Source organism: Balaenoptera ricei, chromosome 1 (assembly GCF_028023285.1).
Source record: "Balaenoptera ricei isolate mBalRic1 chromosome 1, mBalRic1.hap2, whole genome shotgun sequence".
Taxonomy (NCBI): Eukaryota; Metazoa; Chordata; class Mammalia; order Artiodactyla; family Balaenopteridae; genus Balaenoptera; species Balaenoptera ricei.
Window position 1 is genome coordinate 75,261,961 of NC_082639.1, and position 16,052 is coordinate 75,278,012.

General features: G+C 36.5%; 1 protein-coding gene and 1 long non-coding RNA gene across 5 annotated transcripts in view; one reads left to right on the top strand and one right to left on the bottom strand.

Annotated features, from left to right (window-relative positions):
- LOC132367340 (uncharacterized) overlaps positions 1 to 16,052 on the top strand; it is a 57,678-nt gene that overhangs the window by 37,322 nt on the left and 4,304 nt on the right. The window lies entirely within an intron of this gene.
- The window catches only part of COL24A1 (collagen type XXIV alpha 1 chain), a 389,925-nt gene continuing 378,821 nt past the window's right edge, over positions 4,949 to 16,052 (bottom strand). For 3 of the 4 annotated variants that reach the window (XM_059925489.1, XM_059925499.1, XM_059925479.1), the window contains 3 exons: positions 11,251 to 11,360; positions 8,683 to 8,898; positions 4,949 to 5,746 (listed from right to left, as the gene is read on the bottom strand). In XM_059925489.1, coding sequence (XP_059781472.1) covers positions 5,600 to 5,746; positions 8,683 to 8,898; positions 11,251 to 11,360 — 473 coding nt within the window. In that variant the 3' untranslated portion in view covers positions 4,949 to 5,599. Of the gene's footprint in view, positions 5,747 to 8,682; positions 8,899 to 10,474; positions 10,560 to 11,250; positions 11,361 to 16,052 lie in introns of those variants that run through there. The other variant, XM_059925509.1, reaches the window with a different exon arrangement.

Genomic DNA, 16,052 nt, shown 5'->3' on the forward strand with positions numbered 1-16,052 from the left:
TTGCACTCTCCTCTGAGCCTCTGAAGTTTCTTTTCTGTCGCGGCTGATCTCCCCGCTGGTGAGGGGGCTTCCCAGGGTGTGGGAACCTCTTCTCTCCTTTCAGCTCCCTCCCAGGGGCACAGGTCCCATCTCGCTTCCTCTTTTTTTTTTCCTTTTGCCCTTCCCAGTTACCTGGAGCTCTTTCTTGTCCTTTCAGGTGTTTGAGGTCTTCTGCTAGTGTTCACTAGGTGTTCTTTGAGAATTGTTACCTTTGTAAATGTATTTTTGATGTATTTGTGGGAGGAGGTGAGTTCCCCGTCCTACTACTCCGCCATCTTGAGCCCCTAAAATTTTTTCTTTTCTAATGGATGAGGGAGATCTTTATCCCTTAATGAAGAATGTCTTTTTCATGAAACTCGATTTCCAGTGTTTGCTTCAAGAAGTGAGAAGTTTTCTTGATTCCAACTCTAAATTTGTCCTGAACTAGATACCCAGCAAAATCAAATTATTTTTAGCAGATTGTCAGTGAGATTATTTTTTGTACTTGTGTGCAGTCCTAAAATTTCCCCGCTAGGTACAGCCAAGATGATAGTTCGGACTCCCTGCCAGTTGCTCTTCTCTACAGAGGTGCCATTTTTCTAATTTGGCTTTGAATTATACCAGGACTCTGAATCCAAAGCACACAGATTGCATAATTGTGTACCTAGGCTTAGGTGACAATGACTTCATCGTACTTACCATAGCCAATTACTGTGTAGGTCATAGTGAAAAGTTATGCTTTAATAGGACAGAGCACTATACATTGAAGGCTTAGCTTACATTTATTTTTGAAACTGCTAGTCTTGTGTGGGAGGGCCAAACTCTTACATTTTGGTCAGAAAGTGAGGTTTGCCAGAGTGCCTGCTTCCAAATACGTGTTCCTACTGCGCAAATCATTTCTTTGCCATTAGCAGCATTCGCCCTGTTTGCTTATTGCAAAGTTACCAAATGAGAAAACCACCTTTTTGCTTCCTACGGAAAGAACTACATTTCTGTTTCATTCCAGGTAAGACAGTGTGATGGTTCATTTTATGTGTCAGTTTGACTGGTCACAGGGTGACCAGGTTAAAATTTATTTCTGGGTGTGTCTGACAGGGTGTTTCTGGATGGGAGTAGGATTTCAACCAGTAGACTCGGTAAAGTAAAATGCTGCCTCCATGTGTGTGGGCATCACCCAGTCCGTGGAGGGCCTGAGTAGAAATGGCGAAGGAAGGAGGAATTTGCCCCTCTTTGCTTTCTGTCTGCATGCTTGAGTTGGGACATCTCATCTTCTCTGGGTTTTTTTTTAGAAATTCACGTTCTTTTATTTATTTATTTATTTATTTATGACTGTGTTGAGTCTTCGTTTCTGTGCGAGGGCTTTCTCTAGTTGCGGCAAGTGGGGACCACTCTTCATCGCGGTGCGTGGGCCGCTCACCATCGCGGCCTCCCCTGTTGCGGAGCACAGGCTCCAGACGCGCAGGCTCAGTAATTGTGGCTCACGGGCCCAGTTGCTCCGTGGCATGTGGGATCTTCCCAGACCAGGGCTCGAACCCGTGTCCCCTGCATTGGCAGGCAGATTCTCAACCACTGTGCCACCAGGGAAGCCCCTCTTCTCTGGGTTTTAAACCATTGGTTCTCAGCCCTTCAGACTTAAATGACTTACCCCACTGGCTTTCCTGGGTTTCTAGCTTGCAGGTTGTGGGACATCTCAGCTTCCAGAATCATGTGAGCCAATTCATCATAATAAATCTCCATATAATATATATAATTAATATATTATTAATATATTAACTTTAATATAATTTTAATTATGATTTAAGTATTTAATATTTTAATATTAAATATAGTATATATTTAAAGCATATATTTATATATGTTTTATTATGTAATGTTATATGTATATTATTATATATATTAAATCTATATCTTTATATCTGTCTAGTCATCTCTCATGAATTTATCTGTTATCTTTCATTTGTCTATCTCTCCTACTGTTTCTATTTCTCTGGAAAACCCTAACTAATATAGATTTTTACTTTTATTGCCCCCCTTTTACAGTGATTAAACTGGGGCAATGAAGAATATATAATACACGCAAAGTCACATAGCTTACCCTCAGAGTACTCTTAAACACCAGACTATACTGCGTATAAATAAGTTGATTAAAATTTGCTTTAAATTTAATATTTCAGGAACAAAACAAACACAAAGTAAGGAATTTCTGTTTTATATACATTTCCTAAATGATACCTAGGAAAATCATTTATGTCTCTGATATAGGTTTTTTGGGGGGGGGGGAGGGTAAACAGAAGGTATAGCATATAAACTGAAACTAGAGTATAAACTATGGGTTCTTTCATTTAGAATCAGTCTTGGCTCCTTTTAAAAAACATTTGTGTTTCTCAAGCAGGAAATCAGACATCTTTGCCATAGCCCCATTTAAAAAATTGTGGTAAAGTATACAACATAAAATTGGTCATTTTAATCATTTTAAGTGTACAATTCAGTTGCATTAAGCATATTCATATTGATGTGCAACCATCATTACCACCCATCTCCAGAACTTTGTAGTCATTCCAAACAGAAACTCTATATTCATTAAAAAACAATTCCTCATTCCTACCCCACTCAGCCTTTGGTAACCTCTACTGTATTTTCTGTTTATGAATTTGTCTATTCTTGGTACTTCATATAAGTGGAATCATACAGTATTTTCCCTTTTGGTCTGGCTTACTTCACATAGCAGAATGTTTTCAAGGTACATCAATGTTGGAGCATGTATCAGAATTTCATTCCTTTTTAAGGCTGAATAATAGTCCACTGTATGTACCTACCATATTTTATCAGTTCATCTGTTGATACACATTGGGGTTGTTTCTACCTTTTGGTTCTTCTGAATAATATCTCTGTGAACACTGGTATACAAATATCTGTTTGAGTCCCTTCTTTCAATTCTTTTGGGTATATATGTGAAGTAGAATTACTGGATCATATATGGTAATTCTATCTTTAACTTTTGAGGAACTGCCAAACTATTTCCCACAGTGGTTATACCGTAATACATTCCCACCAGCAACGTATAACGGTTCCAATTTCTCCATATCTTCACCAGCACTTCTTATTTTCCTCTTTTGGGGGGATGGTAATAGCCATCTTAATGGTACAAAGTGGTATCTAACTATGGTTTTGATTTGTACCTAATGACTAGTGATGTTGAGCATCTTTTCATTTGTTGGCCATTGTATATCTTCTTCAGAGAAATGTCTGTTAAGTCTTTTGCCCATATTTATTTATTTATTTATTTATTTATTTATTTATTTATTATTTTTGGCTGCACCAGGTCTTAGTTGTGGCACACAGGATCTTCGTTGTGGCATGCGGACTATTAGCTGTGGCATGCATGTGGGATCTAGTTCCCCGACCAGGGATCGAACCCAGGCCCCCTGCATTGGGACCGTGGAGTCTTACCCACAGGACCACCAGGGAAGTCCCTTGCCCATTTTTAAATTGGGTTGCTTGGGGTTTCTTTTTGTTTGTTTTTTGTGTGGGGTTTTAAGAGTTCTTCATATATTTTGGATATTAATCCCTTATCGAACATAAAATATGCAAATTATTTTCTCCCATTCAGTGGGATGTCTTTTCACTCTCTTGATAGTGTCCTTTGATGCACAGAAGTTTTAAATTTTGCTGTAGTCCAATTTATTGTTTTCATTTGTTGAATGTCCTTTTGGTGTCAGCTCCAAGAAATCATTGCCAAATCTAATGTCATGAAGCCTTTTACCTAAGTAAGTTTTCTTTTAAGAGTTTTATAGTTTTAGCTCTTACATTTAGGACTTTGATCCATTTTAAGTTATTTTTTAAAATTTTGATATTATTCCAAATGTGGGTTACAGTAATAGTTTTCATCATTTTGAGTCAATTTTTGTATATGATGTAAGATAAGGGTCCAGCTTCATTCTTTTGCATGTGGCTATCCAGTTTTCCCAGAACTATTTGTTGAAAAAACTGTCCTTTTTCCACTGAATGGTCTTGGCACCCTTTTTGGAAATCAGTTGACCATATATGAGAGAGTTTATTTCTGTGCCATGACCTCATTTTGTACAAGTAGGAAATAATAGGCCCTATAATCCTTTTATAGGTATGCAATAGATACTTTCTGGTAATGTAATATATATAGTACAGAAGGTCTATGCCAGAAGGGCTATCATATATAATAAAAGGATATGGTAAAAAAAGAAGAAAAACAAATAACACCAAAAAAGATTTTAAAGCACATTATTTTTATTATAGATAGATAGATAGGCAAGTGTGGTCTGCTGTGGCTAATTAATAGTATGTTTATAATGGATGTACATGCTTTTCTATATACCAAAAGGTATAATATTTTTCTTTTATTACTTAACTAACACTTCTCTGACAACAAGGAAAGTCTGAACTTACTGAGCCTATTTTAAATAGCAAAGGACTGTTTTTGTTTTCCTGAATGTTACTTTAAAGACTGGTAAATTGAATTCTTTTAGGTCCCAACACATTAAATTTAAGAACAGTGAAAGAAAATCAATGAATAATTACAAAAACATGTAATTTCTATGAAGCAGAAATATAAAGTTTTTAAAATTTAAAACATCAGCAATTTCAAAAGATTTGCTGAATTAGAACTTTATAAAATATATATACACAAAATATCATCCCAGATGATCATGGATTTTTAAAAATAGTATATCACAACCCCTAAACTCTAACCCAAACCTACTACTGGATGTAGCTGGCCTACAATTTTTTACAGCAATTTAAAAAATAAAAGTTAAAAAAACCCTCCCAATTCTCTTGTGCTTAAGCACAGGTTACAATGTGCTGGCTTTGATTCTAATATCCACAAAGAGAATTTTAAAATAAAACAAGGACTTCACATAAATAATGTTTTACTTGTTATTAAGTATGTGACCAAACAAATTAAAATAAGTACTAACAACCAAAACATATCTTGATGTAACCAGTACATACACTCTTAAAGAATGACAAAGACGAATAAAGAAATAGTCTGTGAAAGCCACAAGCACCTTGTTTTAGAAAGAGCCCCAAACAACACAAAAAGGCAACATGTAAGAGGTAGTGTATCACCGGCTAAGATGTATATGCCCACTGGGGACCTGAATACAGCTTAGTATTTGGGAAAATAAGACGTATCAGACTGTGGCTTGCAATTTTTAGACAGAAGCATTGCACGTTTGGGAGCATTAGCCAGTATTGCTCCATAGTGCTTTGCGTCTCCAGCTGTCTAATGGGTACTTTGCTCTCAGACAGTCAAAAAATATAGAATATCCTGAAGAATTCCATGTTTATAAATGTTCAGTTCTAGGGAATTCTCTAAGAAAGCTCAGATCAATATAATTTTTAAAAGAATTAAATACTTATAGTCCTTTAAAAAAATGCCTTGTCTCCTTCTTAGGAGGAAGTCTTTTCTTCCTGAGATTCTTTAAGATTTAGCCAATGCTTTATTCCATGCATTTCATAATCCAATAGTACCTTTCTGTCTATATTTTTCCCTCTGCAGCAATTACCTGGCCAACAGCATGAATTCTGAACTAATTCAGAGACTTTAGAGAAAGCATACAGAACTGCTTTCAATGTAGTACTTCCGTTCAGTTTTGAGATGAGGAAGCTTTTGTACTTCAATTACTGGAAGTTGATTAGGGTCCTGGGTGTGAAAAAGGAATTTTGCTTTATGCCAGCTGCCATCTTGAATCTGTAAAATAAGAATGAAATGCTTTAATCTGAATTGTTTCATTAGCAGCAGACAGTGTCCTTCATAGACAATGTAGACTTATTTTAAGGATCAGAAATAATGAACAGAAAGTGCCTAGAACAATGCCTGACACAGAGTAAATGCTCAAAAAACGGTAACAATTACTATGAATAATTGAAAATATGTGCTTATTCCTTTCTCTAAATGGCATTGTGTGTTCTGATTTTTCTTTTGAGGGTTTCTGCTTCTGTTGTCTGTGGATCATTGGACCAGATATGAATTTAAAAACTGCACTATTCCTAATATGAGTAATACCCATCTGCTTTGTGTTCCTTTATTTGGGACTGATGCTTCAGGATGGGCATTTTTCTTGGATGAAAGGGAATGAGCTAGCTCAACCTCTCTGTACTTTAGGCAGGAAATAAGCAGAATCACTTCAGTAGAAGTAAATTATAATTACGTTGAATCATCTTTTAGGTTTCTTTTTTTCCATTCTGTGGTTACCGTTCATATAGTTTCTTTCATTCCTCTCTTCCTTTCCTTCTAAGCCTTTCTGTTTCTCTTTATTACTGTATGCTCTTTTGTTTCTGGTAAATTCTGTTACGGATCAAAAACTATTTATTAGATGATTAAGATTCAAGAAGACAAAATAGAGAAACACAGTTGACTAGTTTTGTGAAGCTTTATATACAGGAGTTTATTCATTTACTCATTCACAGAATTATCATGGTATAAATTTTAAAGTTTGAAGGAGCTTTAGAAATTATCTAAACTATAAATTCCATTTTATGTTAAGGCAATTGAAGCTCACAGAAGATAAATTACCAAAGTCATAAGCTTGGTGTAATAACTAGAATAGAGTTCCCTGTGTAAGACGCTGTCAGATTAACTTCATTAAATCTCAAACAATATGTGTTGAACACTAAGTACATTTGGCACAGTTGAATAAGATGTAATCCTCCATTTCCTTACAGTGCTTGGAAAACATAAAGATGAATAAATTAGTTCTGGCTTCTGAATTCTAGCAACTTATAAATTTAGTTGGGGAGAGGAGAAACAAACAGCCATAATATAAGACTGTATATGATAAATGCAACATAAATAATGTAGACAATGAGTGCTAAGTCCCTCATTTCCAACTGGAAGTGTCAGGGAAAGCTTTGTGAATTCAGAATTTAAGATGATGGGCCTTAAAGTTTGCCTACAATTTCCAGTTGGTTAGAGGGGTAGAGAATGGCACTTCAGAGAAAGGGAATGACCTGAATAGAAGAAAACAAAACAGTTGGAAAAGTAGAATCTGGTTGTGAAAATAAGCCTAGCACGGGGTTTAAGTGCACAGATTTTGACTTGGAACAGATTTTGATAGAAACCCAAGTACAGCTATTCTCTTCACATATAAAATGGGAAGAATAAAAACCTACCTCACAGTATTGTGTGGATTAAATGAGTCTTCAATTAAAAGTCCCTAGCAGTGTAGCATGGCATTGACTTTGGAACTGTACACACCTGGGGTTGATTTCTTGCTCCTCTGCTAATTAGCTGTATGACCCTGAACAAGTTACTTAACCTCTGTGCCTTCACTTTCTTACCTATAAAATGATACTAATAGGAACTTCTTCACAAAGCTGTTATAATTAAATAATGTATGCAGTACATGGTACCTGTCATCTAATAAGTCTCCAATAATTAGTAGTAGGAATTGTTTTTGTTGTTATTATTATTATTATAAATAGATCAGGTGGACCACACTTTAGGGTACACAGTCAGTGAAAGGTAGAAAGGTAGGTTGGGGCCTGACTATTCTAACTGATGAATAAAGAGCTGATAAGTTTTGATTGTGTCTCATAAATAGTAGTGAGTCACTAAAAGTTTCGGGACAAAATCGTGAAAGTTAAATTAATTTGTTGGTAATATTGATCTCTTCACCTATAGAGAGTGAGCTGTATACTTCTGACTGTTTGCTTATGATTTTTCAAATACCCAAGAGCTGTTTATCTGAAAATGAAATGTGAAAAAGTAAAGCACTCTAGAAATGGTAAGAGATCTTAAATCATGGGCTTCATAGTACACCAGCACAGGAAACCAAGCTACTTAAAGAAATGAGGATGTATGTAAAGTGGACAACCCTGTACTATATAACAGGAGTCAGCAAACTCTTCTGTAAAGGGTTAGGTAATAAATGCTTTAGGTTTTGTGGGCCATACAGTCTCTGTCGCACTTGCTCAACTCTGCCATTGTAGTGTGATAACAGCCCTGGATAATAAACAAACGAATGAGTGTGGCTGTGTTCCAGTAGCATATATGTACACAGACGAGTGCTGGGCTAGATTTGGTCTGTGGATTATAGTTTGCCGACACCTACTCTACAACGTAATGTTTTAAAATTATAGACTCTTCACTGTTATTTAATTTTAATAGGAAAAATGGGCTATGATTCAAATACTCATTTGTAGGGTCAATCTGCCATTATGCCCATTATTTGGTATCAGGTATAGGGACTGACAAAATGAAATAAAGCTGACTTGCCTCTATAACCTGTCTTCCATGAAGTAATGAGATGCAGAATCACAGTGGTAAAAATATAGGAAAGAAATCATTTGTCTATATGCCCTATCTGCCATCTGTCTATCCATCCATCCATCTATCTATGATATAATTATTTCATATGGGGAATAAAAATTAAATTTGTGTATTAACACCTGTTTTGCATATAAAACTTCATGGATGACCAGTGGGTGTGACAAAAGTTGATATGATATAAGCAAACAATTGATTCTGAAAAATGTACGGTTATTATACATCAGGCCCATTAAAACTTACTACCCTTCTGTATCTGCAGTTTGCAATTAAAGTCTTACTCATTATATTAATTTTATATAGTTTTATCAATTTTAAGTTAGTTATATTGAACAATTCTAAAAGTGCCATTCCCTTACCTTGCAGTCATCTGAAAGCACTTTAGGTTCAAGTAGAGTGTTTTCTTCGAAAATCTGGCTATTCCATCCCTTGAAACCAATAGTCAATCCTGAGCCACTTGTCTGAGCACTTGTCCACACTGGAGTGTTTAGACAATGAATGGTGATGATATGGGTGGCTTCTGAGCTCAGTAAATGAAGGAAGTTCATCTGGACTTTTCCGACTCCAAACTCCAACTAATGTCATTGAAACAATATGCAAGTTACAAGATATGGCAATTGAAAGACTTATAGTTTGGAGAAACCTGAAGAAAGTCCTTGACAGGCCAGGGGTGGGGCAGGGGGGAATCCCTGATTTATAGCATTTTCTGATTTCCACCCCTATGGTGGGAGTTGTAAATACTCCCACCATGGCTGGTTTTAGGCTATCAAGGTAGTGTCATTAAACATGGAGTTTGCAAGAGACATTAATAGTAGGCTCTCCTGAGCAGTATGAGCTGGCTTTAGCGTACTACTAGGCTACTAGATATGAACAAAAAAAAAAAAGGAGATACTTTGCATAATGTTATTTGAGATGCATTAATAATTTGTTGATTATTGCTTAAAATTTTTTCATAAAAATCTGAAATTCTGTCTATACTTTCATTTGAAGATTTATTTTTGAGTTTCCAAAGATAAGTTAAAAGTTGTAATAATAAATTCATTAATTTTAACTATGAGAGCCTTTACAGACAAAGACAGAATCTTAACCTTTGTGTTGCCAGCCCCTAATGCAGTTCCAGTCATACAGTGAGTCATCAGTAAATGTTTGCTGCATGAATGAATGAATGCATGAACAAGTATTTACTAATAAAGTGAACGATATAGGGCAACATTGGAGCAAGGAAGTATGACTGCACATTTTCTAGGCTTGAACAAGGAAGCAGATTTTTCTATAGCTTTAGACATCATCATCATCATTATTATTTTAGCATTATTCAAGCATGGGGATGGTCATAACATAAATGAATAGAAGTAGTTCCTACTGAGGAATTTATGTTGATCTCCAAACACAAAATCAGAGAAATATCAGTTATGAGGTAACAGAGAAGGAAAAAAATAAAATGACAACAAAAAAGCAAAACTTCAGGGAAAGAGAGGAAAGGCAAAGGAAGAGTATAAGGATGAAAACATGGAAGGATCATCATGAGGAATATTAGAGCTGAAGTAATTCAAATTCCTTCATTGTGCAGATGAGAACCACAAACCTGTGAAGTATATAGCCTTTCTGAGCTTTAGTTTCTTTGTTGGTAAAGCTGGGTATAACCCCGACATGACAGGGGTGTTATGAGGATTTGAGGTGCCCACTGTCATTTCGCTAGCACAGCACCTGGCACAGAGTGGGCTCTCTGGTGGCTCACAGCATCATTCCCCAGGTTTGTAGAGGAAAAGAAATTAGAATCCAGGTTCCAGATTCCAAGTCTACTGTTCTTTCCACTACCTGCGCAGTCTTTCTCAGGTTGAGTTTATGGATAGGAGAGATGGGAGAATTGATTCAGCCAAGGAAAGAATTGGAGTGCAGCTCCTTCACTTGATCCTGTCTTCTTTGCACACCAGTCTCCGCTTTTCTTCCATGATAATCCAAATAAAAATCCTGGGCTAAACCCAGGGGAGTGAGGATGATTGTGCATAGTTCAGAAGCAGGACGATCATGCTGCTCCTCATTAGTTACACAGATTCCATAGGAACCTAAGAATCCTCCCCTCCTCTGCTCTGGGTAACAGTGGTGAATGGCTATTGAGATGAGCTGGTGAAACACCCTAGTTAATGAAGGGGAGCGTTTTAGGAGGAGAGGGCAGTCTAATGATAAGCAGCTGGAGGGACTGACAGACACAGTGCATATTTTAGCTGCTGCCTTTCTGTGGTGGACAAAACACACAATAGGTCCGTGTATCAGTTCTTTGTCAATGAGAAAAGTTCTTGGGAAGGCCAAGGTAGTTTAACCAGAAAAAGAAAGAAATGCAGTTTTAGTTCCTTCAATATATGTTATAGATAGAACTAAGCTTTAGGGTTTAGAAATGCTTGTTATAATATCCAGTGTTACATACCAAACTAACTTTCATTCATTCTAAACATTTGGTTTATAGAATTATACTTGTAAGAAGTTTTAAATAATATCCAGTGGATGTTTAGGAGAGGTTATTTTTGTGCCCAGTCACCAAAAATAGCAAGCTTTGTGGTGAAATTCCTCTTTTAATCATGATGATGTCTTTTTCAGTAAAACTTAAGGTAACTGATTACTGAGTACAAACACTGCAGCTGTTTGGGAATTTTCTAATGAATGCATGTGCATAAAACATATGTTTTACATTTTTAAAAGGAATTTAAAAAGCATAGTCAGTAGAGTAAGCCAAGCTAAGCCAGTCATAAAAATACATAATCAAAATGTCAAGATTTAACAGGATTGTTTTTAAAAAACAAAAAATTTCTTCCTCATATATGGTAGAGAATATCTTGCTTCCATTCATAAAATTCATAATTATTTAAAATGAAAGAATTTAAAAAATCACTGTTTACTGATAGTGCGCAAGTACTAAATTCAAAACATACCTTTGTCACAGAGACAGGAGATAAACATGTCTGACCACCAGCACTGAAATTGCAGAAAACCTCAATGGCATCTGAAGGGCATCCAAGATTTGGATCAATCCAGTATTTTCCTATTATTGTAAAACATAAAGATATTTAAATGCCATGCTAAAATATATTTGAACTATCCTTACAAATTATCATGATACTTTCAATATATTTTTCACGCTTTTTCCTTTTAAAAAACTTAGAAGATTATAAAGATACTTACATTTAGTCAAAGAATGAAAGCTGCAAGCATTATGTAAAACCAATACTGAAAATACTGTATTTTTCTTGCATTAAAAAGGCAAGACAATCAAACAGTATTTGTAAAATGTCATTTTCTATAATAGGTAGAAATCCTTGTTTGTTCCATTCCTATCCCACAGCAAAGATTCCTCCAGCTCATCCTGGGCTTCACCTGGTGTATCATTTTAGACTTCCACAACATCCTCGACTATTCTCCCCTCTACTATTCTACTAATTCTTCAAAGTGAAGACTTGCCGAATTGGTACTTCCAAGAGTAGGGGACTGTTACAGACAGTCCAGATAGCTGGACCCCACCCCCAGAGTTGCTGAATCATTAAATCTGGGATGGGGCTTGAGAATCTGCCTCTAATTCTGGTCCACGGACTATATTCAGAGAATCACTGATCTATTGAAATATGGAAGAAAGGGGTGAAAAAGATCCTAATACCACCTCCATCCTGTTTTTTCCCATTTCCTCAGAATGTTGAACATTTTGTAGTTTGTAGAAATTATAGCTGGGGTTTTTTTTTTTTTTAAACCAGGATCTGATCCAGGCTTACAGTCATATCTCGATTCATCATCTCTTCTCTTTCAAGAAATAGTTTCCTACTACTATGTGAGTGAATATATTCTTTATAAAACGTTTTCCTTCAAGCAAGGTCTCATTGTTACATGGGGTGGAATGCTTTGAATTCAGGCATTATGTTGTACAATGGTGAACTGGTAGGGGCTTCATATTTTTTTCAGGGTATGCTGAGCTACAGATAAAGCACTATACCATAATACATCTTTTACAGGCCTAAATGCTCTAACTCCAAATTGGCTCTCTCCTGAGAACACTGCTTCCCCTGCAGCTCTTTCAAGTTCTGCCACAGCCTCTACAGCATTGTGCCTGGGTGGGGAAGGGGTCTTTCTTGCTCCTCGTTGCCACTTTCAGACCGTTCTCCCCACTTTCTCCCTAAAAACACTCCATGGTAAAATTGCTGTCATTGCACTGTATCACCTGTTACCTCTTCCTGTTGCTATCACCAAATTTATTTCTTTGATGATTCTAGCTTTTGGCTAGCTATCACTTTCAGAAAATCTATTTATAACCTAATTCTTCGTGATTTTACATCCACATGGTTGATATTTGCAATACCGACTTCTCAATGCCTCGAACTCTCTCCCACCAACGTTTTTGTACTCTTCTCCTGTCCTGTGTACTTTAATCATTAACTTATAAGGCCATACCCTAGTTTTTGTTATTACCTACAGCTAGATCTCCTCCATGATTTCACCTCTCTTCTCATTCCAGCTCTTTCCCTGTAGCGTTCTGACTCTAATAATTCTTTGATCCCATTAGGACCTACTATCCATTGATACTACCACTTTTTCATTGTCCTTCATAATCATGTGTTCACTTCTCTTGCTGCCTAGCTTAAAACCCACAGTCCTTTCCTATGATCATTTCCTTAGAGACTTCCTTAACATTCTTGCCCTGCCTCACTTCATTATGCTTGTCTTATAAAATCCCAGTCCTGCATAAATCCAGTTTTGTGCTTAATCTGTGCCTGTACCTGCACAACTGAATGTGCCTAGAGAAAAACACAACTATGCTGACTGGCCTCACTTTAAATTCAAATGTTTGAAAGGCTGCCAGACAATACTACTATGTTTCCCTAGTTCATTTCCTCTGTCACTTTCCTAGTTAACCATTTGAAACCTTTTCCTATCCTCTCAAGTTAATTATACCTTTCCTTCATTCTTATTCTTGACTGATAACCTTTCAGTTTCACTGAGACAACTAAAGCAAACTGAAGGAAACTTATATAAGCTCCCATAATGACCTTTACCCATCTATCTGTACTTGCACACATATATTCTGCCTTCTCTCTTATTATTGTGAATAAACCGTGTTCCTAAATAAGGTTCACCTTGCCCATTAAACCTTCCATTTCAAATTTTTCCTCTCTTATGTTTTCTTTTGAGTCAGCTTCTGTTGTCTGCTGTTTCTGCCTGTTCTCATTCATGGTGTTTTGTCAGCTTGTGTGCTTAGTTATCATTGATTGTGTGCTAGGCACTATATTTGAAAAATTATTTGTGGAAATAATTTGAGCCCTAGGATGATATTATCTTTTATAGAAGAGTTTTGTTTGTTTCTATCAGGTATGAGGGGGTACTAGCAGCCTGGAATCATCTTAGTCCAAGTTCACAGTTTGAGATTTTCTGAGCAATCTTGATGATGTGAAGCTAGGCTGCAATCTGTACGAATATCTTTTCTTTCAGTTTATTTTTACTCTTAAAGTGGAGCCCTTTGAAAGCCTAAGTCCCCACCTTTTGTGGACTTCAGATTCCAACCTTTTTGACCCCTATCCCCGTGAAGCCACCAAAAGCACTACTCAGTTTCTGAACACACCCAGGGCAAAAGTAGCTCTAAGTATGTGTTCATCTCTCTGCTGTCTTTTTCAAAATATTGGCTTGAAAGTCCCTCACTACTTTGTCAGTATTTGATGCTTTTAACTTAATTTTCAAAAAGTTTCGTTAGGCACATTGAATTACCTGCTTCATTAATGGGAGTGGAAACTCTCCAGCTCCACCATTTTCTCTTAAAACCTGATACAATTTTAACTGCTACCATTCCTCTAAACCGCTCTTGCTAAGATCATCAAAGACCTTCCCATTACTAAATCTAGTAGCCTTTCTCAGTCTTCACCTAACTTGACATCGACCCAGTAGATCCCCTCCTCCTCAGGCAAACATTTTCTTCACTCCACATTCATCTAGTTTTCCTCTTATCTCAGTGATAGCTTCTTCTTAGTCTTCTTCGCTAGTTTCCCCTCAACTCCCTGACCTCTCTAAACATTGGGGAGCTCTAAGGCACAGTTTTTAGAATTCTTCTCTTTTCTTTATTTATCTGTTCTTTAGGTAGTCTTAAACAGTCTCAGGACATTGGATACTATTTATATGCAAATGACTTCATAAATTTTACCCCTAGCCAGGACCTCACTCCTGAATAGCCAATGACCTACTTGACATCCTTACTTGAATGCCTAACAGACATCTCAAATTAAATACATCCAAAACTGAACTCCTGATCTTGTCTCCAAACTTGCTTCTCTATCTCTTTTGACAGCAATTCCACTCTTCTAGTCCCTTAGTCAAAAATCTTAGAGTCATCCTTTATCATTCTATTTCTCTCATAACCCACATCCGAATTACCAACAAAAAACTGCTGGCTCTACCTTAAAACATATCCAAAGATCTGACCATTTCTTATCACTTCCCCACCACCAATTCTAGTCCAAGCCATCATCATCTCTTACTGGATTATTTCAGTAGTCTTCTCAATGTCTCCTTCTACCCTGTCCTCATTATATTTGCAATACAACACCCAGAGTAACATTTTAAAAATTTAAGTGAAGTCACGTTATTCCTTTGCTCAAAATCTTCCAGAGGCTTCCCATCTTATTCAGTAAAAGCTGGAGTCTTTTGAGTAATGTATAAGATCCTGTATAATCTGGTTTCTTGACATCTTTCTGACTTCATTTCCTACCATTCTTCCCCTTACGTACTTTCTTCCAGTCACCTTGGCCTTCTTGCTGATAGTAGAACATGCTAAGTACATGCTCAGGTTCAAGGGCCTGTGCATTTGTTCTTTCTTCCTGGAAAGCTCTTTCCCCAGATTTCCTGTGGCTTGTTCCCTTACCTCCTTCTGATATTGCTCAAATGTCACTTTCTCAGAGATGCTTTATCTACCTACTCTATTTACCGCTTCACCCCCCACCCTACTTTCTGTCATATCCCCTCTTCCCTGCTGTTTTGTGTTTCTCTATTGCACTTACAATCTCCTAGTGATGAAAGTATTTTTGGGCGTAAAGACTTTTCTGATACCTTACAAGCCATACCACTTAGCTATTTCTCCTATGAGGAAGGCAGACCTTGAATTAGATTTCAGTAATTTGTATGTCCTGTAGTGTCTTTGTTCCTTTCAGTTCTATAGAATTGCATTTTTATACCCTCAAATATGGGAAAGAATCAAATTTGAATTACTGTAGGCAGCTATAACTGTAAATATTATTTGTTTTTGTGATAATCTAGGGCAGGAAGTAGCTATAGAAGTTAAGCATTTTATTAATATAAATAAAATGAATATTTTCACTATACTGTATTCTAGAATGGAAGATGTTTTTGGACAAACATGTATTTATACATATATATGTATGTGTATGTGTGTGTGTATAAAATAAAGTATGGACTACTATTCATCCTGCAGAATTAAATAACTTAGTTATTTTCAAATCAGCATATATGTCATTGTGTGTTAAGACTAGAGTTTTTACCAAAAAATGATAACTACTAGTATTGATTGTATAGCTGACCAGGTAGACTTAATAGAAATTAAAATTAAATGACATATTGTAGCAGACAGGGTTTCCCCTACTTATCATCAGATAGTGATAGCTCTTCCACTTGCTTTAAACCTTTCCTTGATGGTTCTATTTTGCACCTCTGGCTAATGGATTTGGGGTATCAATGTGAGGATGAGAAA